The following is a 17,482-nucleotide window of genomic DNA, read 5'->3' on the forward strand; positions in this document are numbered from 1 at the left end:
GGGGTACACCCGTTCTGGGTTGCCAGCCAATCACAGTGCATTAGAACAAAAAGCTTTTTCCACTTTTCTGACCTGTGAATGTAGTTAGAATGTAGTATTCTGGTGTTAAACCATGCCAGAGTTTCAGATAATGAGTTTTGCACATTTGGAAGTGAGCCCTGAAAGAAGGGGGGGACGGCTCAAAACGGTCGGTTCCAGAAGGTGAGGTGAAACTGCCCCTTTGTGATGTCACAGAGGAGCGAATTTCCTCATATGGGTGTGGCTGTAAGCCAGATAAACTCTGTCCTCGCCCAAGCGCTGGTTCTCTGTTGATGTGGCTAGCAATGGCTAGTAAGCCACATTTGTTTACAATTCCTAAAGATGCCACCATCAGGCACAAGTGGTTGGAGTTCCCGATTCCCTACGAGCAAAAGAAAAAGCGCTTGACTGTGCGCCTGTCAGCCAATTTACCACTGCACAGGGTTTGCTTGGCCTGTAAAAAGAATAGACCAGGTCGGAGCTGGCCATCTTTCAGGGCACGTTTGGCGCACTGGTTTGGCACAAAACCGTCACTATGCCAAGCTGAAAATGTGTACCTCTCTCCTGGTGTGCCGCCACGCCTATCTCAGCACAGTCTACCAAATTACCAAATTGTGCACAGTGGTGCGCTGGACCAAATTACCACTGCACCACAAAATTGGAGTAATAGGCCCCCTTTTAAATTAATTTAAATTACAGCAGTTTTCCGATTTTTATATTATTATTATTATTATTATATATTATTTATATGATATTATGGTTTTATTCCCATCACATTAGGACTTTTCCCCCAACCTATTTTTTCCCAAAAATTAATACTCCTATTATGTCATTAGAATAGGTGCTTACTATTTTTTAAAGCTTATTCTGATCAAATTCCAGCATGTGGCGGCTAAATGGCCCCCATTGTTCCTGCTCTGACGTTTTCCAGGGGAAAGAATTCCAGGCGGTTAGATGATTGCCTCCACACGTCTGCTCCTTGTGGACGTCTCATGACACTGTTTGCTGCCTGATGATGTCTGACTGCTGGGCTTATTGGATGGATGGATGGATGGATGGATGGATGGATGTATACAGTATATGTATGCATGTATGCATCCATGATGTTGTTTGAAAGGGGAGCTAAGCGGGTGTCTTCCTACAAGGACAGTGGAAGTGAAACGGTGGTGGTGTCTGTGTAAATATTGGCCAGCTCGGTGGAAGACAATGGGGAACAACACAGGATGAGTTGACAAGGGTGTATGTGGTGGGGTGGGGCGGGGGGGCGTACAGATGACATCATGGCAAAGTCAGCTCAGAGGTAACACAACACCGTACATAAACATGGGCAGCTGTATTTATAGATTGTCTCATTGCCGTGTCCATAAATCCTATTACGCCAGTGGCAGCCCCCCACCGCCCCAGGCTTTATCAGGCTACTCAAGGCCCCCCCCCCTCAAAAAAAATCAACAGCGCCAGCATCCACTGCCCATCGCTGCTGTGACGTGGATGGAAAACTGCTCCCATCAGACGTGACCTCACTGTGATGGGATAACGTGCATGTAAGATGGTAGACAGCTGCAGGCCCGCTGTCATGTGACCCCCCCCCCCCCCCCCCCAATCCATACTGGGTGGCCTGTGTGAAATTTACATGTTTATACCTGGACGCCTCACTACTCCTGTGGGGATGTGGAAAGTGGTCCACATGTTTGTTTGTTTTTAAGTGGGGGGGGGGGGGGGGGTGCACCTGCTACCACTTTAAATCCCCACCCACCAAAAGTACATAACATTAGGTACACCTGCATGATATCATGATCATCCAAGTAAGTTGAGTTATGTTGACAATAATGATATATTTGTACAATGTGCTGACCTTTATGTAGTGGCATAGAAATATGAGGCATGAGAAATATAGAAATATGGCTTTCTTATCGTGTTTGTGGTTTGCAGTGGTATCCAAGTGCACCGCTTCATGCTTTCTAATATTTGGACTCACAAAGTTAGGGAAGTACAAGTGTAATAATGAACATATCGTTAACCGAACAGTCTTTGGGGAAGTATGAAGTAGTGCACGTACATGTAGGACGTAATAAGGTTGTTAGTGAACATCTACTCACATATCTCCGCAGCTTCCTCTCCGGCGGGGACTTCCTCAGCCAGCCTTGCTGGATGACTTCTCCGCCGCTCATCTTGCCGACAAAGTCCGTCTTCTGGTGGCCCAACAGGCGGCTTACAGTAGCAGGACGCTCCCGGTCGGCGCGTGGCTCTCCGCCATCGGACCCGAGGGAGGGACGGAGGACAAGACGAGTCACGGTTCTCACGGAGACGTCAGCGGGCGATCCCTGGCTCCTCCGCGGGGGAAGCTCGACTGATGCGCGGCAGCGTCACGGGGCGTCTGTGGCTTGTTTTCCCAGCTCTACACCACGCCCACCGTCGGGAAGCTGCCTGCAAAGTTCCTTTAAAAAAAAACAAAAGAACACCACAACTCAACATGTATACAGCATACGAACTTACATTTTATATTAATACAAGCACAAAAGTACAATCGTCTTTTAAATAATTCGACAGCCAACACAAGTCAACGACTAGGAAACAGCACTATCTAGTGGTGGCTTGTCGCAATTGCAATGCTTTCATTGCCATGTTTTTTTTCAGATCGATACCAGTAACTTTTTTATATCTTTTTATTTCAATTTAGATGTAAATGTATTGTGTGCAAATGGAGATTCAAACCAGCGTCATCCCAAGCTGCTAACATTTAGGCCACCATGGAGTCCCTGTGGCTGTCCTAATGAAATAAGACATTATTACAGCACTTCACTACTATCAGGAGAGCACAGTATAGAGTGGGAGGAGCAAGGTGCACTGTATTCGGGCACACGACCCGAGTGGCTGGTGTGACGCTACGGAGGTCTCTGGCAAACATTTTGCACTTTTCAAATGCCGTGGTGCTGCCCAGACACAATGGAAGCTCAGGATTACGCATGAAGAGGATAGAGGGCAGCGTGGCACCTCGCCGTGATGCACTCTACTCTCATGCTGCTACATTGAATAAGGAAGTGCTGACCCACCTCGTCATGTGGCTCAATGGAATATGATATAAAAGTATTTCCACAGAGAAGTCAGCTAGCATGACCACCAGCCAGCATCACCAGGCTTCCACGTCTACCTATCACATCAATGAACATGACAGCAGCAAACGACTTGTAGGACTTAAAATGGGGGTTTAATGAAACAGCATCACAGGAAAAAGACCTTATCTATAGAAGACATGAGTGTGAACATCTGGGAAAAGGAATCACATCTTTGATGTTCTCCACTCCCAGAATGCACTGCAGGTATCGTTCAAAGCCCATGCCGAATCCACCATGCGGGACGGAGCCAAAGCGCCTCAAATCCAAATACCTGCAAGTGAAAAAAATGTCATTGGACTGCGTCAATACGCTTCTTCAGACGTGTCGAGAAATCTTGTTTTTACCAGCTGTAGGCGTCTTCTAATCCCACCCTGGAAGAATGGAATTTCTAATTATTCAGGAGTTCCAAGGAAAATACTGTTTGAATGTGCCAGCCTCAGGACATCATACAACGTGGTCCTAAACAGGTTCTTACTCCTCCAGGCGAGCTCTCAGCAGGTCCAGCCTCTCCTCCCTCAGCGAGCCCCCGCATAGCTCCCCGACCCCTGGCACCAGAAGATCCACAGCGGCGGCCTGAACACACATCAACATTACACAACACAGGAGCAACAGCGAGGGCTACGTACTGCAGTCAAACATGAAAGGATGCAACCTTGATCTAAATATGCTGAGATACTGTATATAATGTATATGTCAAGAAGCTTGTCATATCAATAAAAAGTTTAAAAATCATTATTTATTCTTCTTTTCCATTTTTCGACATTTACAAATACTTTTTTAAAGTATGAGACTTTGGTCTCATAGAACTACCAAGTTTTTCTTGTTAGAATACAAATTTTTGCTCTTCATATTTTTTACTTTATTCATTCATTCATTCCTTTCAGCTATTTTTTCCCCATTTCAGCTGTTTTTTTTAATATTTCAACTTTATCCCCATATTATCTTAAATTTATTCTCATAACATTACCAAATTTTCCAAAAATGACGTTATTTGTATTTAAAAATTTATTTTTTCAAATTTGCCACTAAAAACCTGACAAAAACTTTGTAAAACCTTATTCTCATAAAGTTCTGACTTTTTCTTCTTAGATTAAAAAAAATTAAAATTAAAATTAAATTAATTAAATAAATTAAATTAAAATTATGATTTATTTTTTTATTTGATTTTTAAAAATATTTTAACTTTATTTTCCTGTTAAATTCTATTTTTGCAATGGGCCACTAAGAAAGACACCCCCAGACTAAATGACTGAAGCGACCGTGTGCTCAGGGCCGTCCTGGTTGTCTCTGGCGTAGAAGGGTTTGAGCTGGTAGGGGTAATCAGTGACGAAGACGGGACGCTGGCCACAATGTTTCACCAGGTACTTCTCATGCTCCGTCTGAAGGTCGCAGCCCCACTGGACAGAAGCAGAGCGAAGGTCAAGGAGGCACTCAGGATGAACGACAGCAAAGGCGGCGAGGGGGTGAGGTACGCACGTGTGTTGGGAAGGTGAACGTCTGGGAGCTGCGGTTCAGGATGTTTATGGCCTCGCTGTAGGTGATCCTGAAAGTGGAAGCACTTCTGTTAGCATTTGGAATATTTCACTTGGGATTTGATGAGGTTGAAGTCCCACATGAAAAAAAACACACTTACACGTGGAAGCGCTCCTTCAGCATGGCCTCCACGGCGTCCTTTCAGCAGGCCGGAGATGCGGTGGGAGCAACACAGCGAGACGATTGGACGATAATTTGTCAGGCGGACTTGAATGAATGAAAGACTCACCCTGTGACCCGCTGTCACGTGCTTATGAAACAAATTCACATCATGAGCACAGCGGTCCAACACGTGCTCGGTGGTCCACCTGAACACGTCCTCCATGACCTGAGAAGCATGGCACCGTCAATCATTGGCAGTGTGACTCGCTAACCGTGCACCAGGACAAGCACGTTGTTATCGTGAAAAAAGTCTGCCAGCAACCAAAACCCAGACTGTACATTCTTGTCTTGATATGTTGATCAAACTTTATATCTACACTTTCTTTTGAAATTATTATTCTGTTTGTGTAATATTCTTTGACATGTTTGGTTTGGCATGGTTTCCGCTACATGGAATTGATCATGATCATTGGATACACCTGTGCTGCCTTAAACCTAGACTCTCCATTTCGACAACAATATTTCATTTCTTGTATTTTGTTGTTCTTTTCAAGTAAAACATATATTATTGAACAACTCATTTCCCATGTATTAGTAGTAGTTGTACTCTAAAACAGGCATCAGATTAAACTGAGGTATGTGTACAAAATGTTGTACTTTTGTACCGATAGTCACATAGTACTATTATCAGACTTAATAGGTCAAGTAACAAAGGAGGCTGCATATTTTAAATTTTCACAGTGCTCTCAGCTACTTTGCCATTCAATGAAGTTTTCAGTTAATCTTCTGCTGGTTGTTGAAAAAGGTTAAATAAATTAGTCAATAAATAGTTACTCTGGTTTCCTCCCACATTCCAAAAACTACCTTAGCGAGGGCATGCAGTGTAGAAAATGAATGATTAGAAGACAGTAAACAACTGTGTATTACTGCCCTCCTCTGTCTGTTCTTTGTATTGCATTTTATTTCGATAATGCAGAAATGATGCTATGTTTGTTCATTTTTCTTCGGGTCCTGATAGATCATCAGGTTTCTATGCTAAATGTTAACATATAAACTGCTGCTTATTATTGTTAGTGTGCACTGCCATTTGAGGGTGTGGGTGTAATCACGCTGCTGTACCTTGATCAGGTCCTGGATGGACTCCGTGAAGGCCACCTCCGCCTCCACCATGTAAAACTCGGCCAGATGGCGCCGGCTCTGCGAGTTCTCTGCGCGAAAGGTCGGCCCAAAAGTGTAAACTCTGGAAAATGACCTGCGGGTGTAATTATGAGAGACATTTTTACGTGTGCATGTGGGATCTTCTTTTTGAATTTAATTTGATTTTGAATTAAACAACTTTAAATAATTCAAACTAAGAAAAGGAAAAAAACAAAAAACAAGTCTGACCCTGACATGACCTCCAAGTGGAGCTGTCCAGACACCGTTAGGTAGGCCGGAACCGAGAAGAAATGAATCTCACTCTCTGAGTCGGAAGGCTTGAGAAAAAGCAACAGCTTCCATTAGACACACACAAAGCAGACGCAACAGCAGCATGGTTGTAGACCACCACGATGCACCTCACCCACTTGGCTTTTCAGTAATTGTTCAGTCCGACAAGTACCTGACTTGATTGATGGAACAACAGGCTTTTATTGTCTCACAACAGGCACACCCATCATCATCATATTAACATATGCTAACTAATATTGCAACCATAGCCCATAACAAGCAAAACTCAACTCTAACCCCCGACATCACTTCCTGTCCACCAGCCACAAGGTCAACTGTCTTAAATGTTGTATTTCCTCTTCTTATGTCCACTATATTGTGTAATAAGGGTGTTAAGGTGACTATAGGGGTGTTATTTCATGTCAAGAGGTCTCTAATAATGTTAAAAAATATATTTGGAAAATTGTAAACAGGTTTTCTATGTCATAACCACATAAATATTCCACTTACAAAGAAAAAAATCTTACATGAAGGAAATATTCTTATTACAGTTTAACTGCCTGAGTGCAGTAATCAACTCTCACCTCAACCTGGAAGAGCTCGCCTGCACCTTCACAGTCGTTGGAAGTGATGATGGGCGTGTGGATGTGCAAAAAGCCATTCTCCTAGTAGACGGGGAAAAGAGCAAGAGCGAGTGTCACTCTGCGGCGTGATGGGATTGGGACTGGGCTCACCTTGAAATACGAGTGAACAGCTGAGGTGGCCTCGCTTCGTATCCTCAACAAGGCGCTGAAGGCGTTGGTTCTGCTGCGAAGATGCGGGAACTGGCGGATGTACTCCAGCTTGTGTCGCTCTTTGATTTTAAACGGGAAATCCTGAAATGGGAGTAAGGCGTGACAAGTTCCTGTGGGTGGGGGTCTCATAGTTGGGACTACATAATGTGTAAGCACAGGGGTGTCCTCACCACAGGGTTACATTCTCCAATGATGTGAATGTGCTCTGCTTCCAGCTCTACCGGCTGCTTTTGGTGCTGACTTTTCTTTAGTGTTCCTCTCACTTCCACGGCACTCCCAAATGTAAGCAATCTGCATTCCAGACAGGAATGTGCATAACACATGCTTCCAACAGTAAATATATTTCTTATTAGTTCTCATAAGTTCTTACGGGTCATTCAGCTCTGGACTGGCGACTATCTGCAATGACTGCAGGGAGCTTCCATCGTTCACATCCAGGAACAAATTTGCCTTCTGCGATCTGACAGAACGAACCCAGCCCTGTAAAATAATAATTTCTTGTATTTTTCCTCAAAAGTGTTGATGGCAGCATCAGTCAAAAGCATTGCAACCAGCAAGATGGCTGTGGGGCATTCAGGATGAATCGGAAATTTTGACTCTCTCGAGACCTCAAGAACATTCATTCATTCATTCATTCATTTTCTACCGCTTTTTCCTCACAAGGGTTGCGGGGGTGCTGGAGCCTATCCCAGCTGTCTTCGGGCGAGAGGCGGGGTACACCCTGGACTGGTCGCCAGCCAATCACAGGGCACATATAGACAAACAACCATTCACACTCACATTCATACCTATGGACAATTTGGAGTGGCCAATTAACCTAGCATGTTTTTGGAATGTGGGAGGAAACCGGAGTACCCGGAGAAAACCCACGCATGCACGGGGAGAACATACAAACTCCGCACAGAGATGGCCGAGAGTGGAATTGAACCCTGGGGTCTGTGAGGTCTGCGCGCTAACCACTCGATCGCCATGCCGCCCCCTCAAGAACATTTACAAGACAAATTCCATCCATCCATTTTCTGTACCACTTATCCTCATGTGGGTCGCAGGCATGCTGGAGCCTATCCCAGCTGTACAAGACAACAATGAAGGCAAAAGTTATCCCAAGTAACATGCTGGTTAAATGATATTATTATGTATTGTATGTATTACGATGGAAAAAGCAGTGAAGGCTTATCTCAGGATTAGGCATCATGAGTATAATACTCCTAACTTGTCAAATTGCCTTCTTACACCCAATCAGTGTGCACGAATACGTTCTTGTATATGTCCTTCACCGTTTCACTGCACTGTTTGAGCTTCATAACCAATTTTGGGCCAGATTTAAGCATTAATCCTGTATCGGCTTCTTATTGAGATCAATACAAGCCAGGTTGCACAGAAGACAGCTCGTTTAGATAAAAACTGGGTTCCAGCTGTTTGTCTGTGTTGCCACAGCTGGAAAGAGTTGTGTTTGCTATGTAACACTAACAACCAATTTTTGGCGAATAGGCGGGGCCTGTAACCGGATGTTATGTCACATGAAACACAGCAATAATGTTTAGCGGGATTGTGCTAACATTTGAAAACACAATTAAAAAGGGAAAACTGTGCTAACAAAAAATAAATAAAGATTGTACGCGTTGCAGCTAACTTGAAGCATTCGCCATAGATAATGTTGGTGTTGATGTTGGGATATTTACTTACTAATACTTGGATATCGGCTCCCAGCACAGAGCCTGAAATTGCCTCAGAAACTCTGAGCTTCCGTGGAGTCTTCTTTGAGAATTGCCTGAGAGTTAACAGCGTTCTTCTGGACACAGCGGTGACAAAAAGCGATTTTGCCGCAGCCCGGAGCATCTTAATAACATCCCGACGCCTAAATCTTTAAAATGTACAAGTGGTGCTAACTTGTAGAGACATAAAACAGGTTTAACTGCAATTTATGCGTCTACCGTGTCAGTCTTCTCTCAGTTGACATTCACGTTTGTGATACTTGCCCGGCTGTATTTACTTCCTGGTTATGCCTGCCTCCATTGGTCCGTTTTGCTCACATGGGCGATGATAAGCCAATCACTGCTGAGCTTTCACAGCCACTTTGGCTGCTCACGGGAGTTGTAGTTTTCCTTTAAATTGACCAAATAAACAGGAAAACTATTTGTTCACATAACTGTGTGTGTGTGTGTGTGTATATATATATATATATATATATATATAGGAGAGGCCGCTCGGCCTCTCCTGACAGACACTACGTGCAATTTCTATTATTATTTTAGAGTTCCGCTTTTATGTGTGTGTTTTAATGGTGGGGTTGTAGGTCCCTTTTTGTTTAGTTACAATTGTATAGGTTTTTCTTTTGCTTTTGTTTAGATTATTTCTATAGGTTTACCTTTTTTTTGTTTTAGGGTTATTTTGACTTATATTTTCTAGTCTAGTTGCTTTATTTGATTTTGGGAATTGGGTGGATTTTCCTTGTAGTTCTTCTTTTGTTTATCATGTTGTTTTGCTTGTTTGTTTTGTGTTTAGTGGCTCTACCTTCAATTTAGTTAGTACAATTTTGTTACTTTTGTTTAATTGCTTTATTATTTTGTTTTTGACCCCACTAATTGTTTTATTCCCTTTTCAGTTGCTGAGGATCGGTGGTGGTGCTGGTCTGGGTGGCGGTATCCCCTCCCGTGTGCGGTGCTCCCCTGGGATTGGTTTTCTTTGCACAACCCTGTGTGAGTGTGTCACGTGTGACTGGGTGCTTTTTGAGTTGTTTTGGGTGGATCCCTCCCCCCTTCACTAGCCCATTGTCCACCTGGTAAGCCTCAGCACCTGATTAGGTTTCCCTCTTCCCCTTCTTGTGTGTGGTATTTTAAAAGGACTTGTTAATAAAATCTATTTTTTTATAATGTGAACCATGTCTCCAGCCTCATGAGTATAATGAACCTGTGTATGCCTTAAGAGGGAAAAGAAAAAGAAATTGACTCTCTGGGTGAAATTCCCAGGGTGGCGTTGTCTGGTCCTCGAATCTCTGGTGTAAGCCAGTATTCTTTCACTCCCTACCACTGCCACATATACATAAATATACGGCAATAATAATATATAATAATAAAGTGTAATTCAATAAAATTATTGTATTCTTAGTTGTTATTATTGTTATTACTATTATTAGTACTGCTACTAATTTACCGCTATTATTAATATTACATATTGTATGATCAGGACGCTAAAGATTGGACAACATGAATATAATTTGATTAAGATATACTAATAAAGAGAAACCGTTGGTTATCTGCATTGGTTTATATGATTAACTCAATCAGCGCCTATCCTACATAGACATTGATTTATGATATGGCTGAATGTTTTCATAAAGGCTGAGAACATTTCATAGAAAGGCATCAAAAATGTTTAATGAGGTCAACCACTCATATTTAAAGCTGTGAAAACCAAAAGTCACACAACCACATTATTTTGACTGCAAAGGGCTAATGTACTGTACGTAGATACATTATGAACATCTGATTCAGCTTTTTACTGCACTCAATGGGACAACATCCTTTCATTCATTTATTTCTACTTACCAGGGAATATACCTCACTTTCTCCGTCATATTTCCAATCAGGGGGATGTGGAAACATTTATATGGAAACACAATAACTGGTGAACCCCTGGTTTATATACGGAAGTACATCATTGTTGCCGTTTTTGGAGTTTTTTTAGGGAAAGAGGTGTGTCCCGTGTATGGTTAGCTCCCACACACCAGACGTTTTTCTGAAAAGTCGAAGACACGTGTGGTCACGTCACATAAGAACTGAGGAGGATTTTCCTGTTAGGAATTCAGGGTGAAAGTAGTCCACCCACTGAGGAGTGTTTTGACTTTCTCATCCACGGTGATGGACATGCTGCCGTTGGTGTCCGAGACTCTGCTTCCTGTGCAGACAGGATGTCAGTGGTGTGATAAGTATTGCTCCCGGCCTGTTATGTTGTAAGTTAAGGTGAGCAGTACACCGTGCACACAGGGAACTGCTTCCCCTTCTGAGGTGGGATGGTCTGCCAGAAGCCTCTTCAAAGCCCATCCATAATGTGCTCCAAACGGCGGCTGTCTTGCTGCTGTGATGAACGGCCGCTAGTGTGCAAACAATCATCAGGAGCCTGTCTGGTCACGCTGTAACGTAAACACTATCATCTCATTGTGCAGATAGGAGTGTTGAAACGGCATCATGAACCTCGCATGGTAAATTGGCCGCCAGCGTGAGGCCCATTTGCACTAAAAGCCTGCCCATTCAGTACCCGCTTGGAAGGCCGGATGGCCACCCTTGGGTGCCGTACATCAAGAAGCCAGCTTTGTAACAAGATGCCAGGGACAATCATTCACCTGGCCGGGCCCTGTCAGCTCTGCAGCCTGCTGGTCCCGGCCCAGGGAGAAGAGAGCTGGCTGTCAGGACACATCATCATTCCAAGCAATGTGATGCATCGCAGCTATTAATGATCTCCAGCTTGGAGGGGAGCAATTATGTATGCACATGCTTTCATCTAACGAGGAGCGGAACATTCATCGACCAAAGGACTGGAACACTAACCCAGGGGATTTGTCAAGAATGTCTCATGTGTCTTTATTTATAGAAAATAGGTCTTTACTGACCCAAGAGGGAATTTAAAATGACCCCTGAATGCCTCACTATATGTAAAGTAAATAAAGTAAGTAAACATGTAAAGTAAGTAAATAAAAATCATACAAAAAATAAAGATTAACTAACTAATTAATTAACCAGCCATGATGTGCTATATTGACAGTTACTATGGTACCCATTATGTCATTGTATGGTCATATTACCTTGTACTTTGGTAAGTGACAAAAAATAAACTAAAAAAATAAAAATTACAAAACTAAAAATAAAATAAAAATAAAAAATAAAACAAAAATTTAAAAAAGCCTTTATAATAAAAAATACTTAAATTATATCAGGAAAACAGAAAGTGAACAAATGTAACAGTTACTGATTGCAAAAGTACCAGATGGAGGGGTAGGATTTAATAAGCTTTGCTTCTTCCTACTCCTTTTGGACATGTGGAACTATGAACTGATTATGTGATGCACTCAATTGTAATCTGATGCATGTTCAAATGAAATAAGTACTATACTATACTAGCATACATTTGTACATGTTGGTAGGTCTGCATTGAAATGAAAGCCCCACGCCCCCGGAGGGGAGCCGCCCACTATTTAAGAAGCACTAGTGTACGTACATAAGCATCACGGCGTGTCATCCCGGCTTCTACCACAGGATGGCGCTGTAGCTCCACATACATACACGCCCCTCCCACCACCTTCAGGAACCGATGCCAATACATCGTGCATTTGTTGCTTGCAAGGTGTGGAATGCAAACAAGCTGCTATTGCTAACTGCTAGCAACACATAGCTAACAACATAACAAGACCACGTGTCTGCACTCCTTTTCTAGACTAACACTCACATCTTACTGATGGGTACACACTGGGACCACCCGGACCTCACACACACACACACACACACACATCAATAAATGCATGTGGTAGAACGTACTTCCTCTTAAAGTCTGTGTTTGTTTCCAGGTGAGCGTAATGTCACAGGCAGGAGAAAAAGAGCGCTTGATTTGTTCACCAGGACGGGCAATCTGGCCTATTCTGAATGTTGATGTGTATCGGATCAAAAACTGTGAGTCTGATAATAATCAGGATCATATTCCCTCAGCTGGTCCCGACAAGGAGCTTCTTCCAGCGTCCTCGTCTCCTTGGCTCCTCCAAATCCGCCACCTTTTCTTAAAGTGAGGCCGAGCCATTGATTTGATGCGGCACGGCTGGTTAAGCGCTGATGAGGCCGTTATACGGTAGTGGTGTGATTTCAGGGAATGGCTCATGTGACACGCCAGCAAACACGGGCGGAGTGGAACTAACAACCCCCCCCCCCCCCCCCCGCCTCCCCTCAAAAAGCTTCGGCGTTGTCGGTGAATCTTCTCATGTAGTTTGTCTATGAGCCGTTTACAACTTGCTGGAAGTAAGACCGCAGCCATCTTTGTCAATCACCTGACCCCACATGGCAACACGTGATCTGTACACTACGTGGGAAGATGCAACTTTGCCTTTTTCATATTTTGGAAGGAGATGCTAAGTCATTCATGATGAAAAAACATATTCTTCGTATAGATTTCACAAAAACATTTTGGCTGTTGTGTTTTTTTTCAAATATTTCCACTTTCTTCTTCAATAATTTAGTATTTTTTAATATTATGACTTTATTATCTCATATTATAACTTTTACCACAACCTAATTTTTCCAAAAACGACTAGTTCATGTTGTTTTCTTTCTCATCATATTCAAACATAATTTTCATTTCACAGCCCAAGCGCTCTCTGGTCCAGCTGATATATTGGGAAGACTGGGAATATTGCCACCCATATGACAACATTAACGGTAACGCGGTGTCCAACCATGGACAACGGGAGGCTCACCTTGGAAGTGGAAAACCACATCCTTTTCTATTACACTGATGAAGAACTTCCTGTACAGCAGGCAAACACGGCCAGCGGGACCGGATCAGGACCGGATCCGCATGGGAGTCAGTGTGAGCCCGGCGTAAAAGTGACAAGTAAAACTAGTGCAAGATTCCCCCCAAATATGGTGTGATTTATGTGACCTGAATACGAGCTGAAATCTCAAAAGCAGACGCTGGCCTCCTTTTTCCTTTCTTGTGTATAAATGGTGTTAGGGTGAATACGAGTCTATTTATAGCTGACATCAACGACTTAGTCTTTTCCTGACTTGATGACAGCCAAGGTGTCAGCTATTCAATCAAGTATGGATGCTGTCACACATGCAAACGTGCAACACACATCATCGTGTACCTAATGAGGTGGCCTTCCGTGAGAATGTTCTTCTGGTCAGCTAGCTGCTGATTGGCCGGTATGTCAATCAATTTTCAAATGCAATTTTACTTCCATCATCCATCCATGCATTCTCTTCCACTCTTCTTCTGCAGGTCCAAGACCTTCCCAGGCCAGCTGTGAGACATAATCCCTCCAGCATGTCCTAGGTCTGCCCCGGGGCCTTCTCCCTGCCAGGCATGCCTGGAACACCTCACCAGGGAAGTGTCCAGGCTAGATGTCCGAGCCACCTCCACTGGCTCCTCTGACCGAGCTCCTCGCCCTAATCTCTTTAGGTCCACACCCTACGGAGGGAATTCATTTCAGCCGCTATCTCCTTCTTTAGCTCATGACCATAGGTGAGGGTGAGAACATAGATGGGGGGGTAAATGGGGTGCTCAACTCTCTCTTCACCACAACGGTCCGGTGAACAAGAGCCCGAGATCCTTCACCTCCTCCACCAGGCGTAGGACCTCATTCCCAACCCGGAATGAGGGTTCTCAACCCTTCTCCCACGAATTTGGACTTGGAGGTGGTGAGTCTCATCCCAGAAGCTTCCCACCCAGATGTAAACGCTGACGGTCGTAAGGACCTTATCGTCCGCTGAAGCAGAGACCAGATCCGCCGTGGCTGCACCTAGAAATTGTGTCCATGAAAATGATGAACAGAATGGGTGACAAAGGCCAACGTCTTAAGGTTAAAATGAAGAAAGGACTGGTGTCCCTGCGTCCAGGTCACATGATGGATGATTACAGTTCATAAGGTGATCTGCTTTTGGACACTAAGGTGAATCAACTGGAAGAAAACTGGATGTGAGTATGATATTGACATTATATGCAAATGTCACCAAAGTTTGACATCCAATTAGCTTAAAAGGCTCTGCTAGTGTGCTAATGGGTGGCCAATAAGGATTCATAACACACAAAATAAACACAAAATATTCCCTTTATTGTTTTTTTTGTGTCTACCTTAATCAGACTACACAGGATGTAGCGCTAAGCGGTATCTACACTTTGCATTGTTTTCTATTTACAGCTTGTGGACGTCTTGGTTATTTACACGCTCAGACAAGAAGAAGCGCTAGAAAGAAAAACAAACTGAAACTCAAACAAACCGAGTCTGCTACAAAAAAACAAAAAACTAAAACAAGCGTGACGCTCAGTGCAGCCGTCCACAAAGAAGTGAGGAATAAAACGACAACAAACTTGACCACGTCTGAGAATGTAAACACGAGCAGGACCACCTGCTGACCCTTTAAGGCAAAGGACGCCAGTGTTTCCCACAGGACTGTAATCTATCTGTGGTGGGGTGGATGTTCTTGGATGGGGGTGACTTTCATTCCACATGTGTGACGGGCGTCTTATAAGAAAAAGCTTCATATGCAGCGATGTGTACGTCGTATGAGGCGTGGAAGAGCATCCCAATGGGGTGAACAGGTAGCACCAAAAGGAAGAGCCAAATCTTTTTGTGGTGGATTAGCTGTGTGAGTGACAGCAAAGAACAACAAAAAGTAAAAGCAGATGTATCTGTGGGTGAGGGCAAGCAGATGGAAGGAGATCATGGATGGGAAACACTGTACTGCGCTCCTTGGACAAAAGTGGCATTCATTCATGAAGTGGTGCGTCTCTTTACTTTTGTCCAAGTAGCGTCCCTTTAATGCTCTGTCACTGAAACACCCCAACTCTCACACAAAAAAACACACGGGAGCGCCTTCCATGCTTGGCCACGCCCCCAGGAAGTCTTTTTCAAATACAACAACAATAAAAGCGACACCGGTTCACATTTGTCTCGTATTAGTGTTTTTTTTTTTTGAACGTTGACGTTTGTTAAGAGTGATGATGACGTGACCACCAACCCTGCAGGGGGGGCGGGGGGGGGGGGGGGGGGACACCATGGAGCACTTTTCTTTGCATTTTCACACACTTAACCACAAAAACATCCTTTGCTGCCGTCCATTGTTTTTCATCCACTCGGAAGGTCGGCGCCACGCCCACAAGGCGAGTCAAGCTCTTTCGGTATTTCTGTACGAGTATTTGACACAAAACAAATCAGAGGAATCTCCTTGGCTGAGCAAAAGGCAGAAACGCAGCGAGCTGGAGACTCGCAGGGCGAGCTGGAGACTCGCAGGGCGAGCTGGAGACTCGCAGGGCGAGCTGGAGACTCGCAGGGCGAGCTGGAGACTCGCAGGGCGAGCTGGAGACTCGCAGGGCGAGCTGGAGACTCGCAGGGCGAGGAGGTGGAGTCACCAAAATAAGACATTTTCATTGTCGAGGGCAAAGACGGAAGGACACTCTTTTTTGGAGAAAGAAAGCCTCAAAGCCTGCCGGCCGTGCTCCCGAGCGTCTTTGGCAGCGAGTCCCCGAGCGTGGTCCACGCGGCGTTCATGTCACCTGCGGCCCATCTCGCTCTGTCGCATGAAGTGGACGTTGTTGACGCTGTCCGCCAGCTCGGGGTACTGCTCGGCCGACACCACGTAGAAGCCGTCATAGCCCTGCACCTTCCCCGCACCCAGCAGCTGCTGCTTCTCGGCCTCGGTCCACGTCCGTGAGCCCTCCTCGCCGTCCCGCAGTCTCTGGCGCTCGCGGGCCCACGCCTGCGCCACGGCACGCTGGCGAGCCAGCTCCAGGACGCGGACCTTCTCCTCGTCCACGCTGCCACCGTAGCGCGTGTTCAGGCACAGGGCGCCGTACTGCAGCTGGATGTCGGTGATACGGCGAGGCCTGCCGTTGAGGACGGCGTTGACTTGGGACACCGTTACGTTGACGCCGTTCTCCAGCGTGCGTCGGCCCACCGCCATGCCGATGAGACCCAGGTCGCCTTCCACTGAGCCCAGCTTGACAAAATAGTGCGTGTCCACTCCGCCGACGGTGAAGCGCAGGGACTCCAGGTAGAAGGCGTCGTTGAGGACGGCGGCCATGCGGCGGCCATCCTCGTTAGCCAGGCTGATGATGTCTGTACTGATGCGACCTTCTCGGATGGCGAACTTGACGCCCTTGCCGAAGATAGACCCCACGGAGGCGAACACCGTCCTGTCCTCCGCTTGGGGGCATCCGGCGCTCTTGGCGGTGTAGATCTGGCCGAAGCGCTCCAGCTTGACGAAGGCCTTCAGATGTCTCTGCACCTCACACTGGACTCCCAGCAGCGACTGCAACACAAGCAAAGCTGGTCACATGACTTCAATGTATACGATGATTGCAAACCATCAAGCAACTCCTTGCCCATCACTGTCACACTGACAAGCACATGTTTGTCAAACGTGATCCAGATTGGTTGAAATGATGTATGTGGGCGGGACTTAGCAACTAGTAATTGCGCATCAGTCAATGAGCCTTTGTCGAAAGATGATAAATGTTTGTGAATGTGTGCATGAGATCTTCCAGGTCATTTTCAATGCAAGCCAGTGGGGGTAGGGTCTGGGTGGGGGTGGCACCAAGGTCATGTGACTGGAGATGAAATGGTCGTCCAGCAAACTGGAGCGCACACAAATTGGCGGGGGCGCTCACGCTTGCAAGTCACGTGTGTGAACACCATCATTAGTATGCAACAGTGGGGGTCTCCACCCCGTCAACCTCTGATGGCCTGGGGGTGGTGAAGGTGGGGGCATGAGGGGGGGGGGGGGGGGGGGG

At 45.2% G+C, this 17,482-nt stretch overlaps 3 protein-coding genes across 15 annotated transcripts in view; all 3 read right to left on the minus strand.

Annotated features, from left to right (window-relative positions):
* Positions 1-2,258, minus strand: part of gab2 (GRB2-associated binding protein 2) — a 30,959-nt gene extending 28,701 nt beyond the window's left edge. For both annotated transcript variants that reach the window (XM_058080207.1, XM_058080206.1), the window contains exon 1: positions 2,115-2,258. In XM_058080207.1, the coding sequence (XP_057936190.1) occupies positions 2,115-2,186 (72 nt within the window). In that variant the 5' untranslated portion in view covers positions 2,187-2,258. The remainder of the gene's footprint in view (positions 1-2,114) is intronic.
* Positions 2,259-2,314: 56 nt separating this feature from the next.
* On the minus strand, positions 2,315-8,991 carry nars2 (asparaginyl-tRNA synthetase 2, mitochondrial). Of its 2 annotated transcripts, XM_058080209.1 has the most exons (15): positions 8,675-8,991; positions 7,359-7,468; positions 7,159-7,279; positions 6,929-7,069; positions 6,779-6,859; positions 6,153-6,241; positions 5,886-6,018; positions 4,894-4,992; positions 4,765-4,802; positions 4,608-4,674; positions 4,391-4,528; positions 3,607-3,704; positions 3,476-3,502; positions 3,253-3,402; positions 2,315-2,453 (listed from the first exon to the last, which is right to left on the minus strand). In XM_058080209.1, the coding sequence occupies exons 1-14, from the start codon at positions 8,825-8,827 to the stop codon at positions 3,258-3,260; spliced, it is 1,440 nt and encodes a 479-aa protein (XP_057936192.1). In that variant the 5' UTR covers positions 8,828-8,991; the 3' UTR covers positions 2,315-2,453; positions 3,253-3,257. The 2 variants fall into 2 exon arrangements, with proteins under 2 accessions (XP_057936192.1, XP_057936191.1); XM_058080208.1 differs by lacking the exon at positions 2,315-2,453 and having other exon boundaries at positions 3,202-3,402.
* Positions 8,992-14,598: 5,607 nt separating this feature from the next.
* tenm4 (teneurin transmembrane protein 4) overlaps positions 14,599-17,482 on the minus strand; it is a 156,639-nt gene continuing 153,755 nt past the window's right edge. For 10 of the 11 annotated variants that reach the window (XM_058080915.1, XM_058080914.1, XM_058080912.1 and 7 more), the window contains one exon: positions 14,600-17,001. In XM_058080915.1, coding sequence (XP_057936898.1) covers positions 16,243-17,001 — 759 coding nt within the window. In that variant the 3' untranslated portion in view covers positions 14,600-16,242. Of the gene's footprint in view, positions 17,002-17,482 lie in introns of all 11 variants that reach the window. The other variant, XM_058080913.1, reaches the window with a different exon arrangement.

Source organism: Doryrhamphus excisus, chromosome 8 (assembly GCF_030265055.1).
Source record: "Doryrhamphus excisus isolate RoL2022-K1 chromosome 8, RoL_Dexc_1.0, whole genome shotgun sequence".
NCBI classification, from domain to species: Eukaryota; Metazoa; Chordata; class Actinopteri; order Syngnathiformes; family Syngnathidae; genus Doryrhamphus; species Doryrhamphus excisus.

Coding starts and splice junctions, on each gene's coding strand:
- nars2 (XM_058080209.1), bottom strand. CDS start 8,827: ATGCTCCGGGCTGCGGCAAAATCGCTTTTTGTCACCGCTGTGTCCAGA. Junction 4,675..4,764: donor CTGAAGGAGCGCTTCCACGT/GTAAGTGTGTTT, acceptor TTCCACTTTCAG/GATCACCTACAGCGAGGCCA. Junction 3,403..3,475: donor TTAGAAGACGCCTACAGCTG/GTAAAAACAAGA, acceptor TTTCACTTGCAG/GTATTTGGATTTGAGGCGCT.